At 38.6% G+C, this 16,410-nt stretch overlaps 1 protein-coding gene across 7 annotated transcripts in view; it reads left to right on the forward strand.

Annotated features, from left to right (window-relative positions):
* The window catches only part of CNTN6 (contactin 6), a 145,195-nt gene that overhangs the window by 13,768 nt on the left and 115,017 nt on the right, over window positions 1–16,410 (forward strand). For 5 of the 7 annotated variants that reach the window (XM_075762481.1, XM_075762478.1, XM_075762476.1 and 2 more), the window contains exon 2: window positions 15,169–15,303. The exons of the other annotated variants lie outside the window; for them this stretch is intronic. Coding sequence is in view for 3 of the 5 variants with exons in the window: in XM_075762478.1 (XP_075618593.1) it covers window positions 15,249–15,303 (55 nt within the window). In the remaining 2 variants the exon portion in view is untranslated. The remainder of the gene's footprint in view (window positions 1–15,168; window positions 15,304–16,410) is intronic. 7 annotated transcript variants of the gene reach the window in all.

The raw sequence follows: 16,410 nt of genomic DNA on the forward strand, positions 1-16,410 counted from the left end.
AAACTGAAAATGATACTCAGACAATAATTCTTCTGCAGTCATTGGGATGGGTTTGACGGTCCTGGAAAAGCATCAGACTGGGGTTCTTCTGGCTCGTTCATAGCACACAGTTCTGTAAGTTTGTCCGTAGCTCTGAATGGCAAAGATACAACTAGCTCCAAAGGTTGGCTGTTACTGGTATCAGTGTTGGCACGCAAGCTGAACTGGTCAGAACCTTTCTTAAACGTGGCATAATCGGCACAGTCTCCTGAGCCTTCGGAAAAGGATACAGAAAGACTTCAAATGGAAATTTCATTCTTTGTGTGTTTTGGATCCCTGTCCCATGGAAACACTCCCCAAGTGAGAAGGAGGGGGTATAAACATTTCATTTTTTCTACCACTACAAAATTACAGCCATGTATGGATTAAGAATGCAGCAACTGTTAAAGAACACGGAAATGCTTAGAATAGAAAATAGAGGACAGGAGAGTGAAAAGGGAATGAGTAACAACTAATCATGCAGGTGAATTTTCACCATCTTCCTTTAACTGACACAAAAGTAATATTCGAAACTTCTGGATTTTTCATGACGGTCATTTCTCTCGTTAATTTGTGAGTGCAGTGCAGCTTACCTTGATGCTCAGGAGTATATTATGTTGGGGGAAGGGCATAGTTCCCCAGCACCTAGTTCTGTTTTGGGGTACTTTATCATCAGCAGAATCATTTGCACAAGTGCTTTGCAAAATAAATGCTTCTCAAAATGGCCTTGAGTAAGATAGCAGTGAGTTTAATTCACTACTATTTCTTTTTTGTATTATAACAGATCATTTGGCATTGTGCAATTTCCTCTCGATTATTCTCTGTGATTCCAACAACATCTTTCGGTGCATAAAGAGAGTCTAAATGAAAGTGCTGAATAGAAGAGTATAAAAGAGGCTTCTCAGAGCATTGATGTTACAAGAAAACAGGTTAAAGTCCTATTAGCTTTCAATGTACAGTCTAATAGATGAGAAAACAAAGCAGAAACGAAAGGAAAGTTCTGCCTCTAGGGAAAAAAAAAAAAAAAAAAGAAATACCAGTAAAAATCTCTTCCTAAATATTTATATCTAGTCATGGCCAAGTTTGATGCAAACAGGTTTCATGGACCTTCACGTTTTAGAATTTTAGAATTGATCTATTTTGAAAAAATGATTACATATATAAGTGCATCCTAAATATTATCTGTCTCTGTATTAGGAAACTCTAAGTAAAATAATTATTCTTATCTTACAATAGATAAATTTAAAGGCTTTTCCTTCCAAATCTGGTCCTGATTCCTAATCGGTGTAAATTAGGATTTATCGATAAAGCTCAAAGCTTTACTTACACCGCTGGAGTATCCAACCCTGTTTACCTGTCAACAACCTGAGAACACTTTCAGAATAGTAAGTTCAAGTGCAAATCTCTTTAGTGTATCCAGCAAGAGAAAACATTCATAAATACTGATTACTATTCAAGCTAACATTTTGCTTTTCTAACATATTCTGAATCTATATAAATTGTCTGCTGCATATCCAGCGAATGCAAATGTATTGATACCTGCATGCGTGACTTGTTTGGAGTGCAGTATAATTATCAAGAAATAGAATCAATTTCTAACAAATCATCTGCCCTGTGCAAAGCGCGAGTCCAGTAGTAATTAATGTAATAAAATGTATGAATGTTTCTCTCCACCTCTTTCTTTTACCCGTTTGGTGACACTTGATAAGGTCTGCCTTTGGAATGAGCAAACAGCTTATACATGAGTCTTAGGAAACAGCATGAATTGTAGATGAAATTAATTAATAAACAAACAAAAATAAATTAATCTTAGGCCTAGAATTACATCAGAATTTTCAAGCAACTTGATACTATCAGTATATGTTATGTGAACCAACCTTGAAGAGACTTTGAGGGAACTTAGATGTGTCTATGGAATTCTTCGCAAAAAGAAAGACACTTTTAATTGTAGGCAAAAGGAAATTAGACTAATTTTGTTTTAAAAGTGCCAAATCCTTCTCTGTAATAAAAGGAATCTCTAAACTTGTGCTTATATTTAGATCATGATAACATGTGCTTCTCTGTATATATTCAAATACACAGCTCACAATCAAGTTTTATTTTCAGATTATCAATTTAAATAGAAAAAAAAAGAAGTCTACAAGTTATACTATGATTTGAAACACGGTCATCTTCTAAAAATCCAAACAGTGCTTAATGTCTAATGTGTGGCAAGTTGTTAAAGACAGACATGGCTATTTATATTTATTAAACACTAATATATCTGTCTCCAGAACCTTAATTGAGAATAGCGGACCTTCTGTTCATCCTGTTCAGACTGTCTTGGGCAGGGAAACATCACCCAATTTCCAGCCCCTCGCCCTCCCTCCCCTCTGGCTTACCTGCTGCACAGACCACAACCCTCGGGCGGGCATCACCCTTGGCGTGCTCATCTTGCCTCACAAGTGTGAAGACAAAGTGGGTGCTGCAGACAAGGACAGAGCTATGGGCTTCTTTCTTGGAGAGACCAAAATGTTAGGGATATATAAATACAAGGGAGACGGCCGATATCAGTGGACTGGTAGGGGACAAAATGGTGCTTTAATGACAAACCTTCCTATGAGCTGGCTTTGCCTTGGTTATTAATTTCTTTATTGTTGAGTCAGTCCAAGAACCCTCTACTCCTCTCTCTTGCTGTAGCACCCAAAACCCTGCTGTAGAACAGGTACTTGATATGGTGAAGCCATTGGAAACTCCAGCACTTTTCTCCTTGGCTTTCCTTTAAAGGACTTCTTTCACCTTTTTTTTTGGTCGGAATAGGTAAATAATTTGTATGCCTGTTCCCATCTCCAGATCATCTGGAATTCTGTCCAGACATTAATACAATCTGTTTGCTGCACTGATTATTCTACTAGGATATATCCCCTATCTTAAAATACATAGATTATGCTGAATTAAGTCCAATTTCATCTAGAAACCAACTGATTATTTTCTCCTTTTCCTCATTATCAAAGAGATTCTAAATGATAGTAATAAACAGAAATAGCATCACCAAGGAGGAAGGGAATAGTAAGGATCATCATTTCACGCTGAATCATTTACTTGTTAAACAATAAGCCCTGAAATTAACTTTCCCTCCTGACACACATGCATGCACATATGCATGCAAATAAAATGATTAGAGACTTCATCTTAGGCAAAAATAATGGCCATGTATGGTTCAGCTAATCTTAAAGTCACCCCAACATTACAGTCCTGCCTTGTTCTTATTTATATTATTTAGTATTCAGCTTAGTCTTATTGCCAGCTGGTTTAAATTCATCTAACCTGTAAGCATTCGTGTCCGCCTAGGTCAGCACAGAACTAGTCTCAGCCTCCTTATTTATTGCTGCACAGCAATGTATGGCTATTACAAAATCTAAATATTTCCTGCCAGCTCTCTGGGGAAATCTAAAGTTAATAATTTACGTTCATGGTACGGTTAATACTTTCTGCCATGCTGAAGACCAGTTCTTAATAACTTGGCAAATTTCCAGGTTCTTGTCTAAAATTAACTTTGCTTTCACTTTTTCTTTTGTTTGTTTACAAATATTAACTCTGATCCATGAATTCCCGAGGCAGGAGTGGCAAGTGAACTCTCTGGTCCCCTTCTGAAGGCATTCCTCCAAGCCCTTGGTTCAAAATAGCATTTCTCCAACTTTTCAAAACTGAACCCCACTGATGTTTTGCTCAACTGCACATTCACTTTGGGAAGAAAGTTTGGTGGATGTCTCTGTGTCCGACGTACAAGCACATTACGCTGGCTGCTGAGAACCCCCATGGATGTTTGTCCCATGACTGGGATCAGCAAAACCCCAGTCTGCATTAGGTCTTTGGTTCACACATGCTTTTCGTGTGCCACACAGCTACCACAGCTCCTGGGTGGGTTATATGCTGCCAAGGTAAAGCTGCAGTCTGATGGGAGGATGCAGGTTGTCTTTGATTTGGGGCTTGATTTTTACAGGATACCCACCATGTCATGTCCTGCTGTAAGATCCTAGTGGACACAAGATGCCCATCGTTCTTAACAGCAACTAGGAAGTGCAATGTCAGTAAATAAATAATTTCTTTTTCCAGAGTAGGTTTTTTCAGGCATGGAAAAAATAAAAAGAAGAAGAGGTAGTTCAAGGGACAAAAACTGAGTGTCTTGCTGCCTCTGCTACTGGCTAAAACTATTTCAGGTGAGTTTAGATGTCATTTGCAACCCAAAAAGTGTCAGTGTGGACATCTTGTCCTTAGGAAAGTCTGTAGAAATCTCTTATAAACTTCCTGCCCTCATACTGCTGGAGTATCTTTAAGCTTACCCTTCTTGAGAAGAGTGTACCACTTGCCCGGGTCAAGAAAAGATTAGAAGCAATTCATTAACACATTTTCAACAAAAGAGAAAAATGGCTTGAACGCATTTCCCCAAAGTCTAGGAACTCTTTCATTTCCCTACAGCTTCACTGCAGTACCTTGTTGTTCAGCTGCCAAAACCTCTTGCTTTTTTTCCCCTGAAAACCAGTCCCAAGATGACTTCTTGCCCTGTTAGGGAGTCCAAGAAGCAGACAGGGGACTTCCGATGCACCGCATAATTCAAGCGTCATGTTTAATACCCACTCAATACCCCTCACAGCACATGTTACATTCTATTGTCTTTCAAACCTTGTGCCTGACACGCTTTGCGTGCAAATCGACGTCATTCCTCCCCTTTTTCCTCCAGAAGAGAGGATATGAAAATGAGTGGTTTCTTAATAAACTGGCCATGACAGTACTTTTTTTAAGTAGGAGAAGCTGCTAGCCGGGTGTTGTGATGATGAGGACTGGCGCCCGTGCTGGGTTTGGGAGCCCAGCATTTGAAACAGGCTGTCTGTAATTGGGAGGAATAACAAACAATGAGCAACACTGCAATGAGAGAGAGAGAGATCATTTCAGATGTTAGAGCAATAAACCACAAATGAGATTCTATGTCGGTAAATATATAATACATCAACAAGCCAAGAACAATAAAAAGAAGGTCTCTCTCAGCAAACGGTAAATTCCTGCTGCATACTGATCCAATGAGATTTGTTGGGACTGCAGGGAAATCTCCTCGGCCATTAGCTTGGTGAATGGGTGCCAAGAAAATGCATGGGTTGGGTGTCTCTTGCTGAGAAGGGCAGAGACTTGTTATTAGGCTCCTGAGAAACACTGAAGTTCGATGCTGGGTGGAGTGGAAGGTACCAAGTGAGGTGACGTGAGACTGCAACAGTCCCTCCAGCCACCGTGATTCCCTCCGTGGCCACCAGCTGGAGGTATAGATATATAAGAAATGCAGAAGTAAGAGACTTGTTACTAAGGATATTATTCTGTTTGAAAGGAGAGCACCATAAAGATATCACAATACCTTTAATATTGATTTTAATAAAAAGATCTGGGATATTAAATATGAAGCAAGCAAAAGATTAAAATGAAAACACTGAATAGCAGACTTTACAGTGGCACAAATTAAAGCATTCCTGTGACATAAGGCTCATATTGAAACAACCGCTGCATGAGATCTTGAAAGAGGTGAAGAACTCAAGATATCATTGTAAAGGTTTATCAGCAGTTCCTTTATTAACATCCCTATCCTTGAAGAAACCTGCACAGTATCTTTTGATGACATTCTAATTTTGATCCTATTTTACTGAAGAAATGGGAATTTTGCTACTAACTTCAGTTGGAATAGAATCAATTTTTTTTATTTTTTTATTTTTTTTACCATTATTACACTGATAATATTTGGAAGGCTGTTTTCTAGAGTTCTTAAGCTTTTACTCATAGATATGAAGTAGATATTAAACTTTTAATGTGTAAACAATAACGTATACTCTTCAGTCTCAGTATTTGGGTACCATCTAGACATTTAGCTTTAGTGTTTGTGAACACGTTAAAAGAAATGTGGTAATTAATTAAGGTGATATTGTCAGGTTTGGTAAATTTAACACTTTCAGATTTCTTCAGAAATGTATTTCATAATGTATTGAATTGAAAGTTGATCCACACTTATACTTCAGCTAAACTTTTCAAGCTTTTTTATCAGCCCTTTTCTCTTTCAATGTTTACTCACTAAATATTGTAGACTGTATCAAGTGATTAGTAGAGAATCTTCTATTTGTTGGAAATTATCTATATAATGAAAACTTCTAAACTCCAATTCACATGGAAAATATCCCTTTCTGCAGTTCACAGAAATCTCTAGAGTAGGCTGAAGTTTCCATCTCATCAACACTTACAGGACAGATATTTGAACGTCCATTCCCACATACGTGGGGATTAAATGAGACCAGCACTATTTTAGCTGAAGAATGTGTAGAGCTTGCATTTGGTCCTTGCAGTCCTGTCAGTTATTTGACAAACAGCTGGGAAGTCCTGCACCAGGATGACTAACTGGAATGACTCAGGAGTATTGAAGTCATAACCCCAGCCCTTACACGAAGCCCGTGTATGGGTGAAGTTGCTATCATGTTAACATCTTTCTGCCATGTTTTTAAATAAGTATTCTGATTAGTATAGATCACAATTTTAACTTTAGACAGTTCTGATAAAGACTACTGCTTTGACATATACAACATTATTTGGATGTTTAATAACTATGATTGTTTCTAGTTTTCCTCTATAGACATTTTGATGGCAGGTGATACTCCTAGTGCTGGTACAGAGGCATGGAAAAGGAGGAAACTAAAAGAGCAAGAGGTCTTTCACCACTGTCCTGATAAGAGGGACAAAGACTTAGATGACCTAAGCATTGTATTGGAACTAAAGTAGCATTAGATCTTGTTCCTGTCATCTTGAGGAAGATCACATTAAGAAGGGACAATGACTGGACCATGTGCAGGTCAGTCCAAGCTCCCAGCTCTCTTTTCAGTGAAAACCTCCTGCGAAAGGTTGGGGAATACCCGGACCTTGACTCCACCTGAAGTTAGGCTGTGACTGGGTTACACATCTGGGCCAAGGACTCAACGTATTCCCAGTAATAAATTTTGCTTTTTCGGTAACATACTGCATATTATACAAAGGAAGACTTAAACAGCAAACAAAAAGGGAAGTGAAATGGAAAATCGTATATGAGGTTAATTCTTCCAGCATGCCTCCAGGATCTGTGTGTCTGCAAATGCAAAGAGATGGCAGGTCAATAGCACGTAATCTTTTGGCAAACCACTGTACATATTGCCTACAGAAACTTCTAAGCTTGAATTAATTTTGCCTTCCCTCAGTTGCTGGAAACATGACAGTCATTGCTAAATGCTGCTATCACTGCTGCAAATCTTTCTTTAAGGTTATCCATTTTGCCCCAGGAAGCTTTTGTGGCTGACATTTTTTCTTCTATCAAACAATATAAGATAAATAATTACTCTACTTTGCCTCACTCTACTTCTGCCTCACTTCTGTTTAGTTTATGAAAAGAGTTGCAGGCTAGAAATCCACTGTCAAAGGCACCTATGCTTATCCCAGCTATAAATTTAATGTAGAAAACACATTTTCCTGAAATCAGAAGCTATAATTTCTGCTAGAACAGAGAACTCAGCATTGAGACACATATAGCTGAAGCACAATTGTGGTAGGGTATGAGACCTTGTGTTTCTTGATATCACATTTCAGGATCTTAAAGACAAGGAGCTTATTCACTGTAAATGGATGCTGATCCTCACTGCTGCCTCCAGGAATATCAGTAATGAATACTAATGTTCATGACATATTTCTAAACTACTTAAACTGATACAATTGCTTTTCTACATTATTTAAGGTAAAATGGAGTGACTAACTAACAGAAAACAACAATTCACCGAATATTTTAGGAGAGCTATGTGCCTCACTTAATTAAGTGGCAAATATTTTATACTAGCCTGAATTTGGACAGTCTAACATACAAATGATACTGCAAAAGATAATCGTCCTTGTGATAGAGACTGTAGGACTACAGAATAGAAATTACTAAGAACTAATATATTGACTTTGTAACTATACGTAGTCTTCAATTGACTTGAGTCACAACATATACAAAGCCAGAAATGATAAGTAGCCACAGAAACTATGGGAAAGGTGTTATTAAGAGGAGTTCAATTATTGGTATTTTATTTATAATGAATTCGGGGCCCGTGGTTCTGGTAACGGGATAAGCAGTTTACCTGAATGCCATTTACCATTCTGGGCAGTGTCAACCTGAATTGGTAACATATTTTAGTTTTATCATTTCCCTGAAAGGGATTTGTCAATGGGTCTGGACTGAAGCCAATCCTTGGCACAGCCCAGCACTGCTCTTGAAAAACTGGAGGTGTGAAGCCCTACCCTGAAGTGCAGTATATGGGCTGTGCAAGGGCACCCCAGCATTTCCCACACAGACCAATATCCTTGCTCCGCGTGTCCCGGAGTCAGAGATCAATAGACCAGCCGGAGTTTGTAATGAATAGAATAGAAGAAACTTCACCACTCTTCAAACTAAACCAACTTCTGTGCCAGTTTTATCCCACTACACCACAATGAGATATTTCTGTCTTTATTTATCACACATATCACCGCAAAGAGCAGAAATAGCACCATAACTTCATATGTGGGGAAAAAAAAACACAAAAAACCAGACAGCAGTTGAGATGATTGAATCAAATTATACCTTTGTTTGTACTATGTATATACACACAGTCTCACATACATATATACATATAGACACAAACGTATATAAAAAGCTAATATGTCTACATCTCCTGAGTTACAAGGAAACACTACCAGCAGTGTTGGTACGTGAGCATTGTGAGTATGTAAAGCAAGATTTTATATTGCCCATGAGACAGCCCTTTCCGAATGATTACTGGCTTTACATACTGTGTATAAACTGAAAAAAAGAATATCAAAGTACTAGTAAATAAGCTCCAAACGACATGGTTCATATGAGATAACTGCACCTTTACTGTGCTTTCCTAAGGCTTGGTTAAGCACAAGGGCTGTGATTGCATTACAACAGTTATATTCATTACGACTTAAGCAGTTTACTGTTGAAAGACATTTTTATGCTGATTTGTCAACAACGCAACACACTGGGGTTTATATCTTTCAGTCTTTTATGTCTGGGTTAAATACAGCAAACTCTCTCATTGCCTCTTTCCTATTGAGACACGGTTACTTACAGTTGTGAATGCCCACACAAATGTTTGCGCTATTGCGTTAAACCAGTGCGTATATTCATAATGTTCTGGTGAAAGTGTGTCGCTCACTAATGCCTTCCCAGGGCACTGCAACAGCAATGCCAGCGGGGTGCTTACTGCACACAAAGCGCACGGGTACGTTCTGCAGTGCACTGATGGGAGAGGAATATTTCTAGTTTAAGCTCTCTAATTGCTGCTGTCTGTGAAAATAAAACCATGTGAAAAAATCAAATATATTTTTAAGATACGGAAATCCTGTTATGTCTTCTACTTGGCTCTTGGAAGAAGGTGTCAATCCTCAGAAGGATCCTTCATCATGGGAAGCTGAGTAGGTTCATCTGATGCAGGGAAGGTAGATCCCGTTTGTTTGGCAGCTTGCTCAACCCAAGCCTTTTGCCTTGTCCCTAGATGTCACAGGACCACCAGAAAACACCATTACTATTTAGTAAACCAGCTATGACCTTCATACCTGCTTATTTTGATACTGGTAAATCCATCTGGGGAGCTGAGTGAGGTCATAGACACCAAAAGAGAGTCCAGCCCTTTGCTCCTCGTATGCCGGTAAGGTACCTTGATGAAGGGAGTTTAAGAAACAAAAGCATCTATAGTGTCACACTGTATATGAGTTCCAATGTCACCTGAAACACAATAAGCTGTTGGGATTTAAGAACATGTTTTGGAAACACAAGATGTAGACACACACACACGCACATGAAGGCTTTATGTACTGAATTTAAATTGCAAATAAGCTACAATATTTTGTGTTTTCCTAGGAAAAGTAAGCAATAGCAGTCAGAAGTGAAAACCAGATGAAAATCCAAGTCTATTTGTGAAAAAAATAGAAGTGATCAGTATTGGAAACCTTAGTTAAATAACATGGGGTACTTTTCTCCAAAATATGGTTCAATAATTTTAAATAAGCAGTAAGTACTACAACAGCATAGGTACATCTTGCTGGAAACTGTAAAACTGGTTGCTTCTGCTTCTGCTCTGGTAGTTACAAGTATTTGCTATTCAGTTTGTTATGGATATCTGGAAAATAGTTTGAGTGCAGAAAGCGCCTCAGGGATAAAAAGTTTGAAAAGAAAAATGTAGCTGTATATCATTGGCATTCATGAGAAAATTCACATTAGATGCCTTCAAATCAGGTGCTCAGGAGACAATATAGAGATCAGGAGCAATGGTGTGCCAAGAATGCAAGCCTAGCTGGGACAGACTCAGCTTATTTCCTGGCAGATGAAGAGTACAAAAGTATGTAAGGCCAAATTCAAAAGATAATATAGATGTGTGGAAGCTGGTGGGAGGGAAAGCTGAGGCTGCAGAATAAAAAGGCTATGCATGCACTATCTGGATTATAGACTCTTATCTTTGCATTTTTATTCCTTTCCTCCTATATGCATTCAACAGATCTCTTTCTATAGGTAGTAACACCCAGGTACCAGCCCCGCAGTGAAGCTGCTCTGCCGGTGCCACTGTGGAATTGAGCCCCAAATCCCTGTTGTTAAACACTGTTTCTTTCACCAGGTCAAAAAGTTGCTATTTCTGCAAACATAGCTACATTTTGCCATGGGTAAAAATGTCAATTTGCTTGAATTTAGCTAAGAGCAAAATCTCATCATTCCCACTGCCTGACAACTTTTACCTCTGAAAGATGTCAGCTCCCTACCTGAACCGAGTCTTTCTTGCTTTGACAAAACTAACAGACAATTGTGGCAGAAATGTGAAATGCTGCATATTTTCATGAAAACTCAGATGTCACCAGAAGTGCATTTTCTCCTTTGTCACAGGCTTGATCTTGTAAGTGTTTTGTTACTCAAAAAATAAGCAGTTGAAGAAAGTATGGGTCTTGAAACCTAAAGCCTCGGCACCAGGTTGAACCTCAGCTCAATAAAGAACAAAATATTGGCACTTGTGTTAATGCACTAAATATATGTCAGACCATTTTAATTAATAAATGAATCTATAACGTATCTCCTTCTAAATTCCATTGCCAAGGGAAAACAGCAATACAACTGCAAGCTTCAGACACACGACAAAAACCCCCTTTCCCTCTATGTGCTAAGTGCAGCGCCACTAAGTCAATGCATCTACTCACATCCCATGTTTAGACTGAAATTTTCAATATCCCAGATATCCAGAAAGAAATGTTTGATGAAAGCAATACTTTTGTGCACTTTCTTTCCTATATTACCCAGAGTGTTTGCAGTTGGAAGCGGATGCTGCAGAACCTGTGCAGGCAGCAGCTCGGCGCTGGGCTGCACGCAGAGCCATAGCTGACCAGCGTATTTCCTGGCAGACTCATTTCAGCCGCCTTTTCTCCACCACTTCTATCTATTCATCCCATATATTCCCCTGTACATCCTACACGTCACATTGGGATATCTCAGGAATAGGTATTTTTCCTTCCCCCCCACAGATAAGCAGAAAAAGTGAAATATCTGAGGACTGAGTCCTTTCCTATGGACTTGTTTTCTCTAAGGGGAAGACAACAAAAAAATGTTGCTGACTACTTCTGTAACAAACATATTTGTATAAATTACATACTGTTGACAAATGGACATGCAATCAGTATTTTTAGGGGAAAATGTAATGTTTCCCCCATGATCATATTTAACATACTTTGTTTTCCATCTATCTATCTAGACCCACTGTTCAAACTGTGGCATAACAATTAGAATAAGTGATAGCGTTACATCCAGAAAACAAAGAGTATGATGGCACAATTTATCTTGTTACATTTCTTGATTTAATGCCAGTCTGGGATTTCTAGTCTGAACCAGATTTTTCTTATGCTATAAATATTTCAGTTTTTTCATTTATTCTTGATTTAGTTTGACAGTAAATAATCCCATGGAAGCTGCTGTTGGAAAGATGTTGTAAAAATTATTAAGTGCCTGCTTGCCAGTTAGGTCCTTGTGTTTGTCAGAGCGAAATAACTACAACAGTTGGGTTACTTAAAGGAAATGTCTGTGTGTGCATATATATATATATATTTACAATAATGCCCTGTAATTTTCAATCTTAGAAGCAGGACAATTACAGTTCTGTGGATTGATCAATACCTTATATGAATCCAAAGAGTTTTGGGTATATATTCTGGATATTGGCAGCAGCGGGTACTTGTTTTTTGGTTTCAAAAGACTCATGTATAACCCAACGAGAGGAGAATAGAAAGTAGGGAGTTTTTCAGAAGGATCTGTCCTTGCAAGAAAGGGCAGGTATCTTGGAAAAGGATGGATCTAGTCAGTTAATTGGTTTTTATTGGTGATTTTTTTTGTTGTTCAGAATATTCCCCCTGGGAAGCGTGTGAATAACGTTGGAGGGTTTAAGTCTTTTTTCTTTAGAGCCATTGCACCATTAAAAGGGATTTCGGGTGATCTGCACAAAATAACTCACACACTGAATGTGTAATGACCAGAAACAGGACATGTTTGAGGGATCTTGAGGAAAGGGAGTTGGGTGGGTGCGGAGCAGGCAGCACTGGGACACGCTCTCTGTCTGCGTCAGGAAAAACAACCGCAGAAAAATGCCCAGCACAGGGGGTGAATGCAAACAGAAACAGCAAGGAAATACAGCTCATGGGAATGGGCAAAATTCATTGCAGTAACGTCAGCAAAAGAGGATAAACTATAGACAAGTGCTGGCTGTTGTCTACTGATAGTAACAGAACGTTGGCTCCCTGCAAGCTCCTTGGTCGGTCGGTGGGCAGGTTGAGCCTCCCACCCCGTGCTGCTGCTGGACGCACAGGTCGTGGCTCTTCGAGGACTCTTCCTGCAGGCAACAGATCCCTCCTGCCAACCTAGAGTTAGGAAAAAAGGTAAAACTGGGACACAGGGGAAGGCAGGGAGTCAAAGTCATAAAATTAATATGGGAGGAATTAGCATGAAATCTTAGTAAATAATTAAAATTCTAATTTACTTTTTGATCTGAAAGGATACATTCTGTTCAGGAAGGACAAGGGGAGAAAGGTAAGGTGGGGTTTTTTGTGTCTTAAATATCGGAGAAGTGTACATCAGCTTCAGGACAAATATTGACAAACAAGAGAAAGGGTGTGAAATAAATATGATGCGATTCAATAAGGAAAAGCACAAGATTTCAAACTTAGGTAGAAATAATCAATGCATACCTTCAATATAGGCAGGTGGTTTAAAGAAGTGGTTAGAGTGGAACATGAAATGAATGCAAGTATTAAAAAAAAGAGTAGCCACCCTCATTTGGGAATGTGTAAATAGCAAATGGGTGTTTGTCATCGCTCTGCCTCAGCTGGAGGACTGTGCCCACCTCTAGGCAGAAGAGACAAAAATGAGAAGAGGTGATAAAACAATTACTTAGGAAAAACAAAATAGGAATCCTCTAACATAAAACACAATAATATTCTTCAAATATGCAAAAGGTATAGAGAGAAATGTCTGTGTCCATTGATAGTAGACAATTAAAGGCGTTTATAGTCAATGTTAGGAATAACTTTTAAACCAACAATGTTGTCAGGGTTTCCAGAGGAAATTATGGAAAGGCTTATATCACCGTAGGTGTTTGCAGCATGATAGGCAAATATTTGCTGAGGATATTTTAGGTGCAGCTGCTGTTGCTTGGGACAGGATTGATGTATAAAGGTACCACCCAGCACCCTTTTCTCTGTTTCTACTTTGACAGAATTATTCAAACTTTGATTTCATTTTTTTTAAACAGCTCAAGACGTTGATACTTTTAAATGACACAGAAGTGCTTCCGTAGACCCCAGATGTGTGTGAAGTAGGACCTCACAAAAGATTGAAAGAAACTCTGCTTTTTCCAACTTTTTTTTTTTTTTCCAAAAACTTAGCAGCTCATCATTTTGTTTGATCATTCCCTGACCGAAATGGGATCTAGCAACGGTGCACCAGGTTTTTATGTGTCACCCCTGAGATCACCTACAATTTTTAAGTGAAGTTTTTAAAAACCTATGAACAGAATTAGGTCTCTTATAGAAGTGGAATGACTTCCAAAAGAGTTGAATTTCTTAATTTTCTAAAAAAAAATCTCTCGCGCTCATATCAGCAACAAGTTTCAGGGCAACCCTGTATGATATCTTTTCACACTGGTATGAAAAATGAGACAAGTGAGAAGAGAATACGGATCCGTAAATGTGGATCATAAATGTAATTTCTCAGTGGAAAATTTTCAGCACTTAAAAGGTTTAGAATGATTTTTACAATTTTGTAAACCCATTTTATTAAGCAATTTCTGGTTTGGGCTGGTTTATGAACTGATTCCTGACAGTAAATGACTAGTTTGCCCTTTGGGAGTATAGGCCAAACAGATACTTCTTTCCTGGTTTAATTCATCATATGTTGACTGAAATGTGAAAGAAAATCAAAGCAAATTGTTATGTAAATCCTTATGAGTGAATGTTTCAGTTCTGAAGAATAAACCTTAAGACAAAAAAGTTTGTTGTTGGGTGTTTTTTTTTTTTGCATTGTGTACGTATGACATTGTATTGCCCTCTCCTCCCACACGAGATCTACCATTTTACATCACTAACTGCTTACATTGCGACGCGTTCACCAAAGGATCCATCCTGGGGGCAGAAGCCAGACCACTATAGGGCAAGAAACATCATCAGATATGATGAACCTTTAGGAGTCAAGAAAAGTACGGGTTTGCAAACACCCTCGCTTCTAATGCAGCAACATTTGGTGAATGGACCTCGGGAAGATTTTGCTTTCTTACTTGGAGAAACTCACTCCCGTGCAAGTGATCTCTGTGCCACATGGAGTCTCAAACATCACGGATGCTTTTCGTTGATCTCGTTTCCAGCTTTGTGTAAAAATAATTCCCAAAATAATTTGGGAATTATTTTTAGGCTGGCATGATCCTATCTAGACTATTGATTGCATTTTTAGTGTCTGAGTCTTCACAAGGTGTAGTAAAACATGATTTTACACAGGGAAAACTGGGGAATTTATTTCAAATCTGTGCTTTAACTACCCAATATCTCTTCCTGTTTTTACAGAATATCAAGGTAGTCACAGGAAGACACACTTTACTTTCCACTGATTGGATGGGAGGAATTTTTGACCTTGGAAAGTGGAGATGGTGTTGCTATGGAAACTAATAAGTCTGCTGCCATTCATGAGCTGCAGCACAGGTAAAATGTTCCACTATTAGTGTTTGTGATTGATAAACCTATATCAGTATCATAATTCTTCTAGAAAGGAGAAGCAATTACCAAAACTAACGGTACTTATTCGCATGAACAAGTGACTAAGGAGCTTTTCATTAGGACACGCTTTAATTTTTAGCAACACAAGGTGCTGCCTTTGAACCAGGAAAACATGTTTCAAGATTGTAAGAAAGCTGTACTCCAGATAATAGCTTTTAAAAATATTCTAAACTGTAACACAGAGGAAAAAGTACAATTGTTACATGGCTAACAACATGCACGTGAAAGGCATTTCTTAGCCACAGCATAACTAACTCCCAAGCCAGCAAATGGAGCTGGATTAAAAACCAGAACAGTTTAGTGAGGTGTATGGGAGTGTTCATGGATGGTTTAGGTTCCACACTTAATATCGTACTCTTCAAATGTATCCATACTAGTAAAGTGTCTTTAAATCGCATTTAACTTAAAAACAAATAAAAGCATTTGTTTATGAAGTCCAAAATTGGTATTATTCATAAGCACTATCAAAACATAAATACCAAAAATGAAAGGAAATCTTGTTTAATGCACCAAGCAAACGCAAATGTCCCCTCTTTGCCTCCAGCTGGCACCACGACGGACCCTCATGCAACCCGCTCTGTCGCTGAACCAAGTGCTGGGCACCCGCTCAGTCCTTTGGTTGTATTCAGAGGAGAAAGTGTGGTTGGAGGGAGCGGGACTGCTTTCCTCCATTCTCCTTCTTGAAAATCCCTTGTGCTTAATCAACAGGTTGCTAACATATTGTAAGGTAAAAATGTTCTTTTCAGCCTGGCTGGGCATTGTTGGGTTTGGTATACTGAGTTCCTTCCTTTTTTGAACCTTTCTTCTAATGCAAAGCATATAACTTGACAAGCCTGTTTCATAAAACCATATAAATGGGATTAACTCATGTGACTCATTACAGACTCATCTAAAAACAGGCACAAAATGGTAACTGAACTCTTTCAGGTTATAATGAATTTGGGGATGAACTGACCCTTCACACTTGTCTGTGATAGAAACCATGACAACTGACTTTTGTCTACAATTAATGCACTGAACTCCAAATAGCTG

The sequence above is a fragment of the Balearica regulorum genome, chromosome 10 (assembly GCF_011004875.1).
Source record: "Balearica regulorum gibbericeps isolate bBalReg1 chromosome 10, bBalReg1.pri, whole genome shotgun sequence".
Taxonomy (NCBI): Eukaryota; Metazoa; Chordata; class Aves; order Gruiformes; family Gruidae; genus Balearica; species Balearica regulorum.